We start from the raw sequence: 13,478 nt of genomic DNA, 5'->3' as shown, positions 1-13,478 counted from the left end.
TTGTTTGGAGGAGCACAGTGTCGTATTGACATCCCACTCTTGACAGCAGCAGACACAGAAAGGAACGTCTAGGAGTAAAGCAGACAGAGTTGTCCTGGTCTGAACGCTCAGTTGCATATCTATCTCAGTTGCATATTTCAGTTGCATATCTCCCCAGCCCAGAGAGCTGCAGCTTGGCAGCCTTTGCGCACATGCGACCAGCAAGGTGGCTGTGTCATCATACAGAATTCTAGAGTGGGAAAACCGACCTACGAAGACATTGAAAAGCATGTTCCAGAGGGATAATATGCCAAGGCTAAATAAATTTGAACTTGCTCATCACACTGAAAACTTCAGGGCCATCATACTAAACGTGGAGCCAGAAGGCCACGCCCACTCAAGCACTTATCATTTTGAGTGTGCTAAGCAAGTGCTCTATACCCTGCCAAATTTTATAACTATTGGAGCACATGTAACAAGGCAAAATAAAATAGGCTATATATGGCAACTAATAGAAGGTGCCTCTTTATAGAATTAAGAGTTTAGGGCAAGGAGAATTCCCAGTGCCTCAGTCTTCTATAGAGAATGTTCTCTAGGGTTGGTTTTTTCTTTTTCTTTTCTGTTGGAATGAAGTAAGTTATCAATGTAGACCTATAACTACACAAATCCTATTCCTCCTAAATGGCAGCTTAGGGACCCACTCTTGCTCCTCACAGACACCACTTCTTGCTCTTGCCTCAGGGACTATGCACCTGCTGCATCCTGTCTGATGTGCTCTTCCTTCAGGTCTACAAGTATGCCTGTCTTACTTTCTCCACGTCAAAGGGGCTTCTCTGGCTTCCTTACAGCAATGTAGCTCTGTGCCCAGCCCCAGCTGTTACCCACTGTTCCTGCACCACCATCCTCTTAGGATACTGTAAACCTCTTCATCTGCACCAGGGCCATGTGGGCTGGCTGCTTCTGTGAATGTCGTATGTCTTCCTTTGCTAAATTATAAGTACCAGGGAAGAAAAATTACATTTTGCTCTTCTCACTGTGGTATTAGCTGTGCCTACATCAGTGCCTTACATGATGGCATACAATGAAAATTTGTTTAATGAATAAACGTTAACAAATATAAAAAGTGGACCCTCTGGCATCTCTGACTTCCTCCTAAGTAAATTACTTTTGTATGTTTTTTTTTTTTTTTTTTTTTTTTTTGAGGAAAGAGTTTATTCAGTTCATAATTCCAGGTCATAGTCCATTACTGGGGGACGTCAGGCTGTGACTTGAAGCATCTGGTTACACTACATCTACATTCATGAGGAGAGAGAAATGAATTCACCCATGCTGTATAAATGAATTCACCCATTTTATATGCAGTTAAGGGCCCAGCCTAGGGAATGGTGCTCCCCACAATGGGCTGGATCTTCCTACATCAAACAAGAATTAAGACTGTTCCCCACAGACATGTCCATAGACCAACCACATATAGGTAATCTTTCTTTTCTTTTTTTCCCTTTTATTTTATTTTACAATACCATTCAGTTCTACATATCAGCCATGGATTCCCTTGTTCTCCCCCCTCCCACCCTCTCCCCTTCCCCCCAGCCCACCCCCCATTTCCACCTCCTCCAGGGCAAAGCCTTTCCGGAGGACTGAGATCAACCTGGTAGACTCAGTCCAGGCAGGTCCAGTCCCCTCCTCCCAGACTGAGCCAAGCGTCCCTGCATAAGCCCCAGGTTTCAAACAGCCAACTCTTGCAATGAGTACAGGACCCAGTACCACTGCCTAGATGCCTCCCAAACAGATCAAGCCAATCAACTGTCTCACCTATTCAGAAGGCCTGATCCAGTTGGGGGCCCCTTAGCCTTTGGTTCATAGTTCATGTATTTCCATTCATTTGGCTATTTGTCCCTGTGGTTTATCCAACCTTGGTCTCAACAATTCTCGCTCATATAAACCCTCCTCTTTCTCGCTAATTAGATTCCTGGAGCTCCACTTGGGGCCTAGCCGTGGATCTCTGCATCCAGATCCCTCAGTCGTTGGATGAGGTTTCTAACATGACTATTAGGGTGTTTGTCCATCCCATCACCAGAGTATGTCAGTTCCAGCTGTCTCTCGACCATTACCAGCAGTTTAAATGTGTTAGTAATTTTCACCACCTGAAGGGAATAGTTTCCTTAAAGCCAGTCAAGGTGACTAGCAAATGTTAATACCAGCACTTAGGAGCCTGAAGCTGAAGGATTACAATGACATTGAAGCCAGCCTGAGCTAGAGTTCTAGGTTAGCCTGGCCTGAAGTGAAACCTGAACCCTCCCCTCAAAGCAAAACATATCTCTTTAAAGTGCCATAAAACATAACCCTGGTGACTGGAGTCTTCACCCTCACCTTTGATCATTGCTATGATCCCTATGCTGGGGAGTGAACATGTGACCTTGCACATGCTAGACAAATGCTTTCCAACTAAGCTGTAGCCCAGTCCATTTAAAACCTACTTTTGGAGACAGGGATCCCACTCCATTCAGGCAAGTGTTCAGCTTACTTGTAGCCCAAACAAGTATAAGGCTATACCATGAGGCTCAGCTAATTATTTTTCCTCCATATCTTTTAAATATATAGTAGAAATAATTTCTTCTTCCCCATAGATTTGCAGTTCTCAGGCAGCTTTCAGACTTTCATTAGCAATTCTCCCACGATGCCCCTGTAAAGGCATTACGTTTTATATAAACAAACAAATAGCAGGAGAAAGTAGCAGAATGAAACTCTGTCAACATCAACTGAAAGCATCTTACCTAAGGAAACATCATGCTAGCTCTTGTCATTTCTCATGGCACACTTAAAAATATCTGCGCTCAGACACAACCTTCCTGTTTCCCTGTTGCCTTCTTTGCTCCTCCTGTGAACTTCTTGAATTCTGTGCTTGGCAGTGGTTTTGTTTTCCTTGGAAGGCAGTGTTATGCAACATACTGCTAAGCTGAAGGCTGTGATGCAGAAATTTATTATCGAAAATAAGATGGAGAGAAGGAGGAATTATTCTGTAATGATGAAAATGACTCCATGTCAAAGGGTCAGGATGTTCTAAATGCTTCATGTGACAGACTCGTCTCTCTTAAAGAACATGTAGCTTGTCCACCAGGAAAAAATTTAAGTATCTTTATTTTGCTCATCGTGGTTCATGAAAACTGAAAAAAAAAAAAAAAAAAGACACAAGGGACTCCCCCATCCCCTCCTCAGGAATTCTTCATTCTATGGAGAGATTTTTGCCTGCCATGTGTAGGCTTAACCTTGATGACCTATGTCATCAAACTTTCGGTAAGATACTTATCAAAATGTCACTCCTCCAAGGAGAAATCACAGGGGAAACTTTTTAATAGATGGTGACAGAGAATCAGTTTTCTCTTTCTGAGTTAAGTAGCTATGTACTCTTAACTAGAACATGTCTGCATCCCCAGAGCTTATGTATTTTCCGGGATCATCTCTTTCTCTTATATTTAACATATCATAAAGTAGCACACATTCCTCTTTCAAAGGACTATCTCAAAAGCAGTTAATACTTTCGGATAGTTTTTCCAGAATTGCTTAGGTACCCTGCTGCTTTTCATTGACCTCAAAGGTTGAGTCCACATGGGATAGATTGAAAGAAGAAAAATGTCCAGTTTCTACTTCTGTTCCTTGTTGTCCTTGGCCCATAAATGTTTTTTTTAAACTAATCCCCTGACTGCTTTGATCATCTGTGAGGTGACACTAAATCTATCAGATTGATCAAAAGACTATCTGACTTTCTTGTTGATAGAATAACCATGGGATTTCGTATGCATGCTGTCTTCCTTAATATTTGTTTTAGCAATATTTTCTCACAATCACTAGCCTGGCAAATGGGCTGCAGAACATCTAAGCACTTCCTAAAATGTTTTGCCCTGTGGTTCTGTTTTTCCAGGAGTATTTGCTACTGCTTCTGCATTAAAACCCATCAAAGAAAATACTGTAATAAAACCCCATGAACTCAACACTGAAATAATAAATGGTAATTTGAGCTCAAATTATTTTCATTAAAAATATAATTTAAGGGTTAAGCTTTAAACCCATAAGGGGAAATGTTCAGTTAATTTTCTTTGATACCCTCCTTATTTAGAGAACTTTCCTGTATCTCATTTATCATATTCATAATTAATTGCTTTTCATTTATAATTTGCATATGCTATAGAATGCTACATGTAACTTTCGATGGCATTGAAAATAGTAGCAATCGCCTATATATAACAGTCAGAGGTTGGTGAGATGGCTCAGCAGTTAACCAATGTTCTTGTAGAGGGCCCGGATATGGCTCCCGGCACACACAGGCAGCTGACAATCATCTGTAACTAATGTTCCACGGGATCTGACACACTGTGCCCCTGCAGCCTTCTGTATGCATATGACATGCATAAGCTAATGCAGGCACACACATAAAATAAAAATAAATAAATCTTTAAATGAACAAATCACATTCTTGGTCAGCTCATACCTTTTAAATATAATAAGTCATATACATATTCATAATAGAATAAAATAGAATTCATTTACAGTAATGTTCTCTCATTAGTTTATCATATGAGGCTGAGAATTTGCTGCCTCTGATAGATAACATACTTGGCAAATTATACTTTTTTTTTTTTTTTTTAAGAAAAGGCCAAATTGAGACAGTGAGTTTTTTGCAGTGTTTTTAAAAACTCTCATTTACAAAGTATTGAGTTGATCTTTTCTGTAACACATGATGACTCAAATCAGGGGCTGGAGAGATGGCTCAGCCGTTAAAGGCTAGGCTCACAACCAAATCAGTATACATTTGAAATAACATTATTCTTGGTCTTAAAACATCAACATATGTAAGATATTAGTGACAGGAGAGAGGAGAAATTTCATGATTTTCTTTCTGGTCTGAGAAAAATCATTGCCTTCTTGACCTGATGTCACAAGCAAATATTCTCTCTTTAATCCATGGAATATAGATTATAATTTTCATTTAGAAAATAGTTTGCCTGTGTTTACTGCGATTGCCATGTGTAGCAGACTTTGCCAAGTTATTCTAACCCTGCTGGCTTGAAATTATTAGTACGGCAGGTGATGACAATGTGAGTCAGCCTCCTGTAAGGTAGTCCTTCCCAAACACTTGACTAAATCATTTCAGCACCACCCAGAGCTCCCTTCATCATGTCACCGAACTTTCTGTACATAGCTCCTCACCTTCCTGCGTTAGTACAGGGCAATCTCAAGGCCACAAAGAGGCTGACAATTGAAATGTGTCAAGAATTGTTTTGGATAGTTCTAGAGAATAAGTAATTAAATGGCTCTAATTTAAATATGTATAAACCATACTAATTATTTGATTGATTGATTAGTATTTGTGAACCTCATCAGCAACTTTAAATTAGAATTAATGAGCATTTACCAGAAAAGGCAGTGCCCATAAATCAAAAATTAAAAAAATTAAAGCATTAAAGAAATATGAACTGTGTGAACATTTAATTTTGCATAATGGTTAGTTGGATAATTTTGCCCAAATTATGTGCTAGCCAAACTATAATTAAATCATTACAATGACTCTGCTGAGTGCAATGGCCAACTATGTCTTGTAAAATGAGTAGCATAAATTACCTTGGTTTATTTTCGGATGATCATATCACAAGGATTTTTTATTCAACTCTTGTCAAAGATTTTAAAGTAGAATTTTAATTGCACTCTGTTTTGTTCTCATACTATAACTACTGGCTGACTTGTCTTCTGTTAGATGACAGATTTTAACATATCACTGTTACTGGAGTTTCATATTTTGATTTACTTAGTTCAAATGGTATCCCTTTTTAAGACTTATTTTTATTTCTGTTTCATGTGTATGATTATTTTTTCTGCATGTATGTCTGTGTACCACATATTTGCATGGTACCCTTGGATGTTCATCAGATTCCCTGGAACTAGAGTTTAGGACACTTGATTGTGAGCTACCACAGGGGTGCTGGAACTGAACCTAGGTTCTTCTTAAAAGCAGCAAGTTCTCTCAACCGGTAAGCCATCTCTCCAGCCTAGAAAGGTATACATTTTTAAGGACAACAGATTTGCATAATTATATATATATATATATATATATATATATATATTTGAAAATTACTAAAAATAAAATCAGTATTCTGCTTCCTCTTTCTGACAGTGTATCACACAGCCTTATTGCGTGACTTATGGTGTTTATTTCCCTGGGTGACCACAGACTTACTGACATGAAAATGAAGCTTTGCAAAATTTGACACGTGTCTAGAATTTCCCTGGCAAAGAATAGTAGAGCCATACATAGCAGATACTTCCTATTAGAGATATTCAGATACCTTTGTTACCAGTATAGTTTGAAATGCTAGCTATCAAGACAATTTATTCCTTCATGTCAATTTACTTATGGTGTTTACTTGATACTATTCCTATTAGAACACAGATTTTAGCAACTTAATTATTCTTTCAAATCAAGACTAAAAATATTGGTGACACAAAATATGCATTTACCACAATTACCTTCTTGTCTTCACAGCTTATGGGTCATTCAGAATGGGACCACAAAAGAGGACCACGAGGATCCCAGGTAAATGTCCTCTCTTTCATTTTTCCAGGTTCTGTTTCTTAATGCTTTGAAGAATGAGATTCTGTGAAATTCAAGAAATAATAATCAGCAGACAGAGGAAGAGGCAAAATAATCATGCCATTTGTTTTTATTTAAGTTAGCCGTAATTAAAGTCTGGATTTCAAGGCCTACAGGCAGATGTCAGTCTTTTCCTCCGGAGACTTTCCTGGTTTCCCAAATTGCTTTGTGTTTATGTGAATGTGAACTTTATATTCATCTCGACTCTGCAGAATGCATTTTGATCAACAGCCCACTCTCTTGATTTCATTCACTTCCTTTGATAATTTTCCGTGTATTTTCTTTCTCCCCTCCTCTATCTTCCTGTTTCTGGTTAAATATTCTGAAATATAATCGGGGCAAACTCTGAACTAATTAGAAGATTTTGTCTCTAAATTAATTGTCTTTGTCTAAGGAAAAAGAAAGATGAAAGGACCTATTTTTTTTGAAAAGAAACAAATTCTAGACCTTTCTATATTACCAGACTGTTTTCATTGTCTCATTTTATGTCTTAGGCAAAGGAAAAAGCTTCCATGACGCATTTAAGCTTTTTAATGACCTAATTAGACAATGTGGATATGTTTTTCTTCCATAATTACATTGCCTGACAGAATAAAGGCTGTGTTTCACACTCAGAATATTCTTTCTCTTCCAAGTATATTTTGTAAAGATGTAGAAAATGTATTTTGCTATTTACCTGAATGTAAACCTGACCAAAAATAAGTATGTGGGTGGGAATTCTTAGCTCTGGACTCATGTATATGAATGTACTGTGCAGTATGTGTCTGCTCATTTTCAAGTGTGGGCTGCCCCTGGTTGTGTTTCTGTTAGCTATGTGTACCTGTGTCACCACTATGTGTGTGGATAACTGTTCATGTAGGTCACTGAGAAAATGAAGTCAAGTCAATGGATGGTTTCAATTCTCCTCTTAGAAGCTGTGATTTTTTTTTTTACTTCAACCAATGTTTATTTAATATTTTTAAAAAACAAAAACTTTTATTAAATATTTCTATTGAACATGTCTAGGTAAAATATCTGAGTACATAGTCTTAAATAGCAGTGATGTAGTGAAAAACTGAGGTAATAATGTGAATCTATTTTTATAGAGGCTGTGATCCTTTTTTCTGTACCAGCTGGATGAATAGCTAATATAAACAAACTCCTTTGAATCAGAATTATCCAAAAGACTTTGTCTCCTGGTTTTTTCTCATCTTCCATTTTCTCTGGCACTTCTCTATCTGTTCACATTTGTATTATCTTAAGTTACAATTTCCTGCAAAATTTCTGTGGGTAATGAGTTGTTGAGATTAACAGAATAAATTCTTTATGATTGCAAACTAGCAATAAAAGAAAACAGGACTGAGAGATGGCTCAGTGATCAAGAGAAAGAACAGATCTTGCCGAGGACCTGAATATGGTTCCTAGCAGCCCCACTGTGTGAATCAAAAATGCCTGTAACTCCAATTCCAGGGAATCCAATGTCTCTGGGCCCCAGGGCTATTCACACACATAAACCTGCACAATACACATAATCACAAATTAAAAAAAAATTATTAAAATAGTTAATAAGTAAACAGCATAAATAAGTCCATAATTTCTGATTATCACTGCCCAAATGCTTTCATGTTTAAAATAGCCAAACTTGTTGAAGACATGTACTGCCAAAAGAACATAGTAAAATATATACATATATTTTTTTAAAGTATATTTCTCTCTATGGCTCATTGTACTATAATTTATATTAAAGTTGGGCTTGGCAACATTGTCATATTAATCATAAAAAATAAGCTCCTGAAAGTATGCTGCCATAAATTGTAAGAATAAAAGAAAACTCAGAATCAAGCAAAGTATATTCTAGGTGTTTTCTATAATTATAAAAGCCTGGAGTTATACACTCAAAAGTATTTTCAGAAATTCCATACAAGTTAGATGACATTAGAAACCTTCCTAGTTCTGACAACCACAGGAATCAGCCTGTGCTCCAGGGAATTGTGTCACTCACAGCAGGGGCTTTAGGGCCTTTCAGCCAGCAGAGCGACTCTTCTCAGTGCAGTACACCTTCATCCCACTTTGTGTCTTCTAGCTAAGTGAAAACTGTCAAAGAAAAACGCCCACTAACAAGGAACAAGAGTTCGTGGTGAACCCTTCATTCTTTAGAAATCCCCGAAGGAAAAATGCAGCACCAGGTAGCACCCCTGACCTAATTCTAATTTCTCACTACATTGCTACCATAAAAGACCAGAAGCATTCAGTAGAGTATTAGTCCCTTCTTCTCTTTCTGTCTTTTAAAAAAAGATATAATATTCTCAAATAGTTCGATTTTTCAAAGGGAATTCCAAGCAAGCTTCATCTGAATGCTTGTTCTTTAATAGTTCACTAACCCTCCAAGCTCTTGGTGAAATCTCGCCTCAGTTTGGTTTCATTTAGCATGGTTTGCAAGCACTTACTCTAAGTAAGTACATGGTGGTCATGGCTTGAAATAGAGAAATTGTGGGGGTGTGGGGAGATGGCTCAGTGGTTAAGAGCATGTACTGTTCTTGCAGAGGACCCATTCTTAGTATCCATGTCAGGTGGCTCACAGCTCCCTGTAATTTCAGCTACAGTTAATCTGAAACCCCTGGTGCTGTAGGACCTGATACACATGTGCATACACCACCCCCACAGACCCATAATCATATATATGACTAAAAATAATAAAATATATATTGAGAAATAAATAGAACAATTTTTGTAATTCCTATATAAGGCCTCTGGTAGAACGAAAGACCAGTAAATAAATAAAATGTAATGGGATTTTGGTAGTTCTTTCTGTCTAGTAGAATTAGTATTACTTAATAGAGATGGGACCAGCAGAGCTGGCCAAGCTTTAGATGTTAGGTAAGCCTCCTGAAATGCATAGAGGGAACAATGAATGAAAAAGTATTTGAGTAACTGTCTGAACTGGCACATGTCTGGGTGTATATGAGTTTTCTTTGTATCATCTCTTTAAAACCTATAGGGTAAGTATGTTACAGGAAGACCTGATGTGAATGCCACACAGTATTCATGAAATGGGTGTTGTTTCAGGAATTACTCTTAATGGCTGAGACAGAGAATGCCATATGATGTTTATGAGATTGCCAGGGAGATGTAAGGAAAGTCAAGAGTTTGAGTATTGGGAGATTCTGTGTCACAAACAGAAACCTTCAAAGCAAAAACGGCAACGTTAGTGTGAGCACCAGCAAGTGAGGAGCCAGGATGGTAATTCCAGAAGGAAGCCTCACACAAATACTTAAGGGACCATTCTAGCTGCATCGTGGCCAGAAGAGAGCTAATGTCAAACTGGAAATGCCAGTTGCACATGTGATAATTTAACTGCAGCAGCAGATAGACTCCCAGAAGAATATTTGACGAGAAAAACAGAAGAAAGTCCACTTCTTGGGAATTACTCACTGGTAGGGCTGAGAGGAAGCCAGAGAGGGAGGTGCTCTGTGCACATGGTCTCAGAAATCAGCAGTAGGAGAAAATGAGTCAGAACTGAGCAGTACTGTCAGAGCAAAGAAGGCTAAGACCACAGACCCAAGAGAATGAGAATCGTGGGAAATACCTCTGGGTGGATTGATTAGGGTGCAAGTGAGTGTGAGCAAAGCGATTTTGATTAAAAAAAAAAAAAAGTTGTGGTAGAAATGAGAATCCAGGAATTGAACCAAGATTAGGGTAAAATGGAAAAGCTCCATTCAAAGGGAAGGAAGAATTGCAGCGAGGACCAGCAATAGGAGGGAGAGAAAAGCTGAGTATCCATAGTTATCAGCAGACACAGAATGGCGAGGAAAGCAGGCTGAAGTCGTTCCAAGGCCTGCGGCCCAATGACGGTAAACTGCTGTCAGGGGAAGGAATGCAGCTCTGTTCATAGGCCTCCCTCTGGCTCCTATGTGTAAGGTTTCCTTTCACACAGCCCTCCTCTTCCTCTGGCTCCATCCCAGTCATTCACTCCATACCAGCAAAACTGATCATATTCTCAGATAAACAACACACTGGAGAACTGTCCCCCAAAGCACATGCACATATGGAAAGGCTTTGGAAAAGTAGGAAAATATCTGTCCCACAGTTAGAGAAGAAATGGGGACCAATCATTCAAAATGTAAGTAGGCTGTTGCCTGTGGTGATTTATTGTGTACCCCAATAAAGCTTGCCAGAGGATCAGAGGACAGAGCCAGCCATTAGATTAGACATAGAGTCAGGCAGTGGTAGCACAGACCCTTTCACTTGGGAGGCAGAGATCCATCTGGATCTCTGTGTGTTCAAGGCCACACTGAGCCTTGAACAGTGCCAGGCAGTGGTAGCACACACCTTTAATCCCAGTACTGTGAAGCACACACGCCTTTAATCCCAGGAAGTGAAGGCAGGGCAGAGAAAGATATATAAGGTGTGAGGAAACAGGAACTAAGTTAATTCAGCTGAGATCCTTTCAGTCTGAGGAAACAGGATCAGCTGAGGAGTTGGTGAGGCGAGTTTGGCTGTGGCTTGCTTGGCTCTCTGATCTTTCAGGTTTCACCCCAGTATCTGCCTCCAGGTTTTTTGTTAAAAGACCATCTAAGACTCCAACAACAACTGCCAACCTAAGGTCTTACCTTTTCTTGAGAGGCAGGGTGTGTGTGTGTGTGTTTGATGAAAGAACTTGAATGGTGGAATTAATGTTATAGATAACTATCGGAGGGCTGACTTGGGGTGTGAACATCAAGAAATCTTAGCAGGAGCAGAGGTGACCACTCACACCTGTCACCCCAGCATTTAGAAGAGTGAGACAAAAGGGTCACATAGAGTTTGAGGGCAGCCTAGACTATAGACAAGACCTTATCTCAATAATTAATTGATTAATTAATTGGTAGATAGCCTAGTAGAAACTGTAGAGCTGTTTTATTAGCAGTGCATACTGTTCTAAATGGCAAATTATAATGTGTTTCATTTTAAGAAAAACATGGCAGGGCGAAGAGGTGGCTCAGCAATTACCAGCACACACTGCTCTTGCAGAGGACCCAGCTTGGGTTCCCATTACACATAATGGTGACTTACCCGCTCTGGAGCTCCAGTTTTAGGAGACCTGATGCCCTCTTCTGGCCTCCATTGGTACTAGGCACACAAATTGTGCATGCATGCGCGGAGACAAACCCTCTCTAATGCCCTCCTCTGGCCTCCATGGGTATGATTCACACAAATGGTGCTTATGTACATGGAAACAAACACTCAGGCATATTGAAGAAAAAAGTTAAATCCATTTTGAGGAAAGATAGGAAAGCATGAATGTGCAGGATAGCAAGATGGCTTAGCTGGTAGAGCACTTGCTTCTAAAACTGATAGTAACTTGAGTTCAGTACCAGGAGCCTGCATATTAGAGGGAGCAAGTCCTACATGTGGCCTTCTGGCCCATAAATGTGCACAAATATACACACTATAAATACATGTATTTTTAAAGGGAAAATATGAACATATTTCAGGTATTTTTTTAATTTTTGAGGAATCAACATTGAACAAAATGGTTTTCATCTTCATATACTTGACAGCAAGCAAGTTTTCTGAACATTTAGTTTTATCTAAAGTCAACCTTAATCTTTACCAGGCTAGAGTTGACTTTTTGAGGATTCTTTTAGCTGCTTAAAAAAATAAGAATTTTCTCCGATTTACCTTCATCCTTCAAGGTTATATCATATATGCATTATTTAAATATTTAAGTATGTGAAACTTTTATTTAAAACCTACCTATCTTGCTTTGAATAAATTTCATCACCTACTTGCATATCTTTGTTTAGATTCAGCAAGAACTTTATTCAAGTTTGTTTGTGTTGTAGTCAATAATTCTCTGACTTAATCCATCAGCTTACAGGTTTGCAGTTAATCTTTCTTGTTTCTAGTTTCTGCTTTTTAAAGCATCTGCTCTCAATTCTTAGACCATCCAAATATAGGAAAAATGCTGAATGATAAATAAACTCCCAGGATCATGCAGAGATCCTTCATGTGGCATCGTTCCCAGTAATACCACATGAAGTCAGGGCATGACATTCTCAGAAGGCAATTATGTTTTTTTCTCTTAAATTCTTGATGAAAATCTTTCCAGTGGGAAGTAAAGAGAAGCAACAGAAAATCTCTATCCTACAAAAGGGACCTAAGTGGAAGGGGGAATTCCAAGGACCCCAAATTTACTTATCACTCAGTGGATGATCCAGTGGGAAAGATCAGTTTAGCTTGTGAAGCTATGAACTTCCTATCTTTTTGACAAACAGGAAACTGAAAGACTTTTATTCATCAATAAGAACTTATAGATTCTCTTTTCCCTTTGATGTATTATTGATATCCTACTGACAGCCAGGCTTTGTCAGCAAGAATTAAGGCTGTTCCCTCGGAATAATTATTGGTGTGATTGAAGTCTTGTTGTAGATGATGAGATTCTGGTTTCACTGTTCATAAATAATTGAATTTGTAAATGCACAAAGCAAGAAGGTAGCTGAACAGATTGGTGGAAAATGTTATTTAATGTATTAGGTTCCTAGTATGCTTCAAAGCAGCCTCTGAACTATGTTAGTGGTAGGTACTTAATTGTCTGTGGCAACCTGGAGATGCCAGTCTGTGGAAATGCTAGAGTAGGAAGCAATTCCCAAGCCCAGTTAACCTTTGCAGCTCTAAGTGTCCAGGCTGAATTTGGTGGGAAGCCATTGCGCTTCACTTTTCTGTTAGTCTGGATATGCCAGAGAATGGTTCGCTAACTTAATCCTTTGCCCATAAATGTCTAATTCAGTGGTAGGTCACTTATTTTCTGGGTTAAATAATTTATAAGAAAATGTGAAGAACAATATAAATATCTTCCAGATTACTCTGGAAAATGTCATGTAAATATATTAAAATT

The 13,478-nt window shown here is 38.7% G+C and overlaps 1 protein-coding gene across 3 annotated transcripts in view; it reads left to right on the top strand.

Annotated features, from left to right (window-relative positions):
* Pde3a (phosphodiesterase 3A) overlaps positions 1 to 13,478 on the top strand; it is a 287,295-nt gene that overhangs the window by 160,731 nt on the left and 113,086 nt on the right. For all 3 annotated transcript variants that reach the window (XM_028872232.2, XM_028872233.2, XM_037204010.1), the window contains exon 2: positions 6,515 to 6,565. In XM_028872232.2, coding sequence (XP_028728065.1) covers positions 6,515 to 6,565 — 51 coding nt within the window. The remainder of the gene's footprint in view (positions 1 to 6,514; positions 6,566 to 13,478) is intronic.

Source organism: Peromyscus leucopus, chromosome 3 (assembly GCF_004664715.2).
Source record: "Peromyscus leucopus breed LL Stock chromosome 3, UCI_PerLeu_2.1, whole genome shotgun sequence".
Classification (NCBI taxonomy): domain Eukaryota; kingdom Metazoa; phylum Chordata; class Mammalia; order Rodentia; family Cricetidae; genus Peromyscus; species Peromyscus leucopus.
Note: the sequence above shows the minus strand (reverse complement) of the source record. Positions and strands in the feature narration are given on the sequence as shown.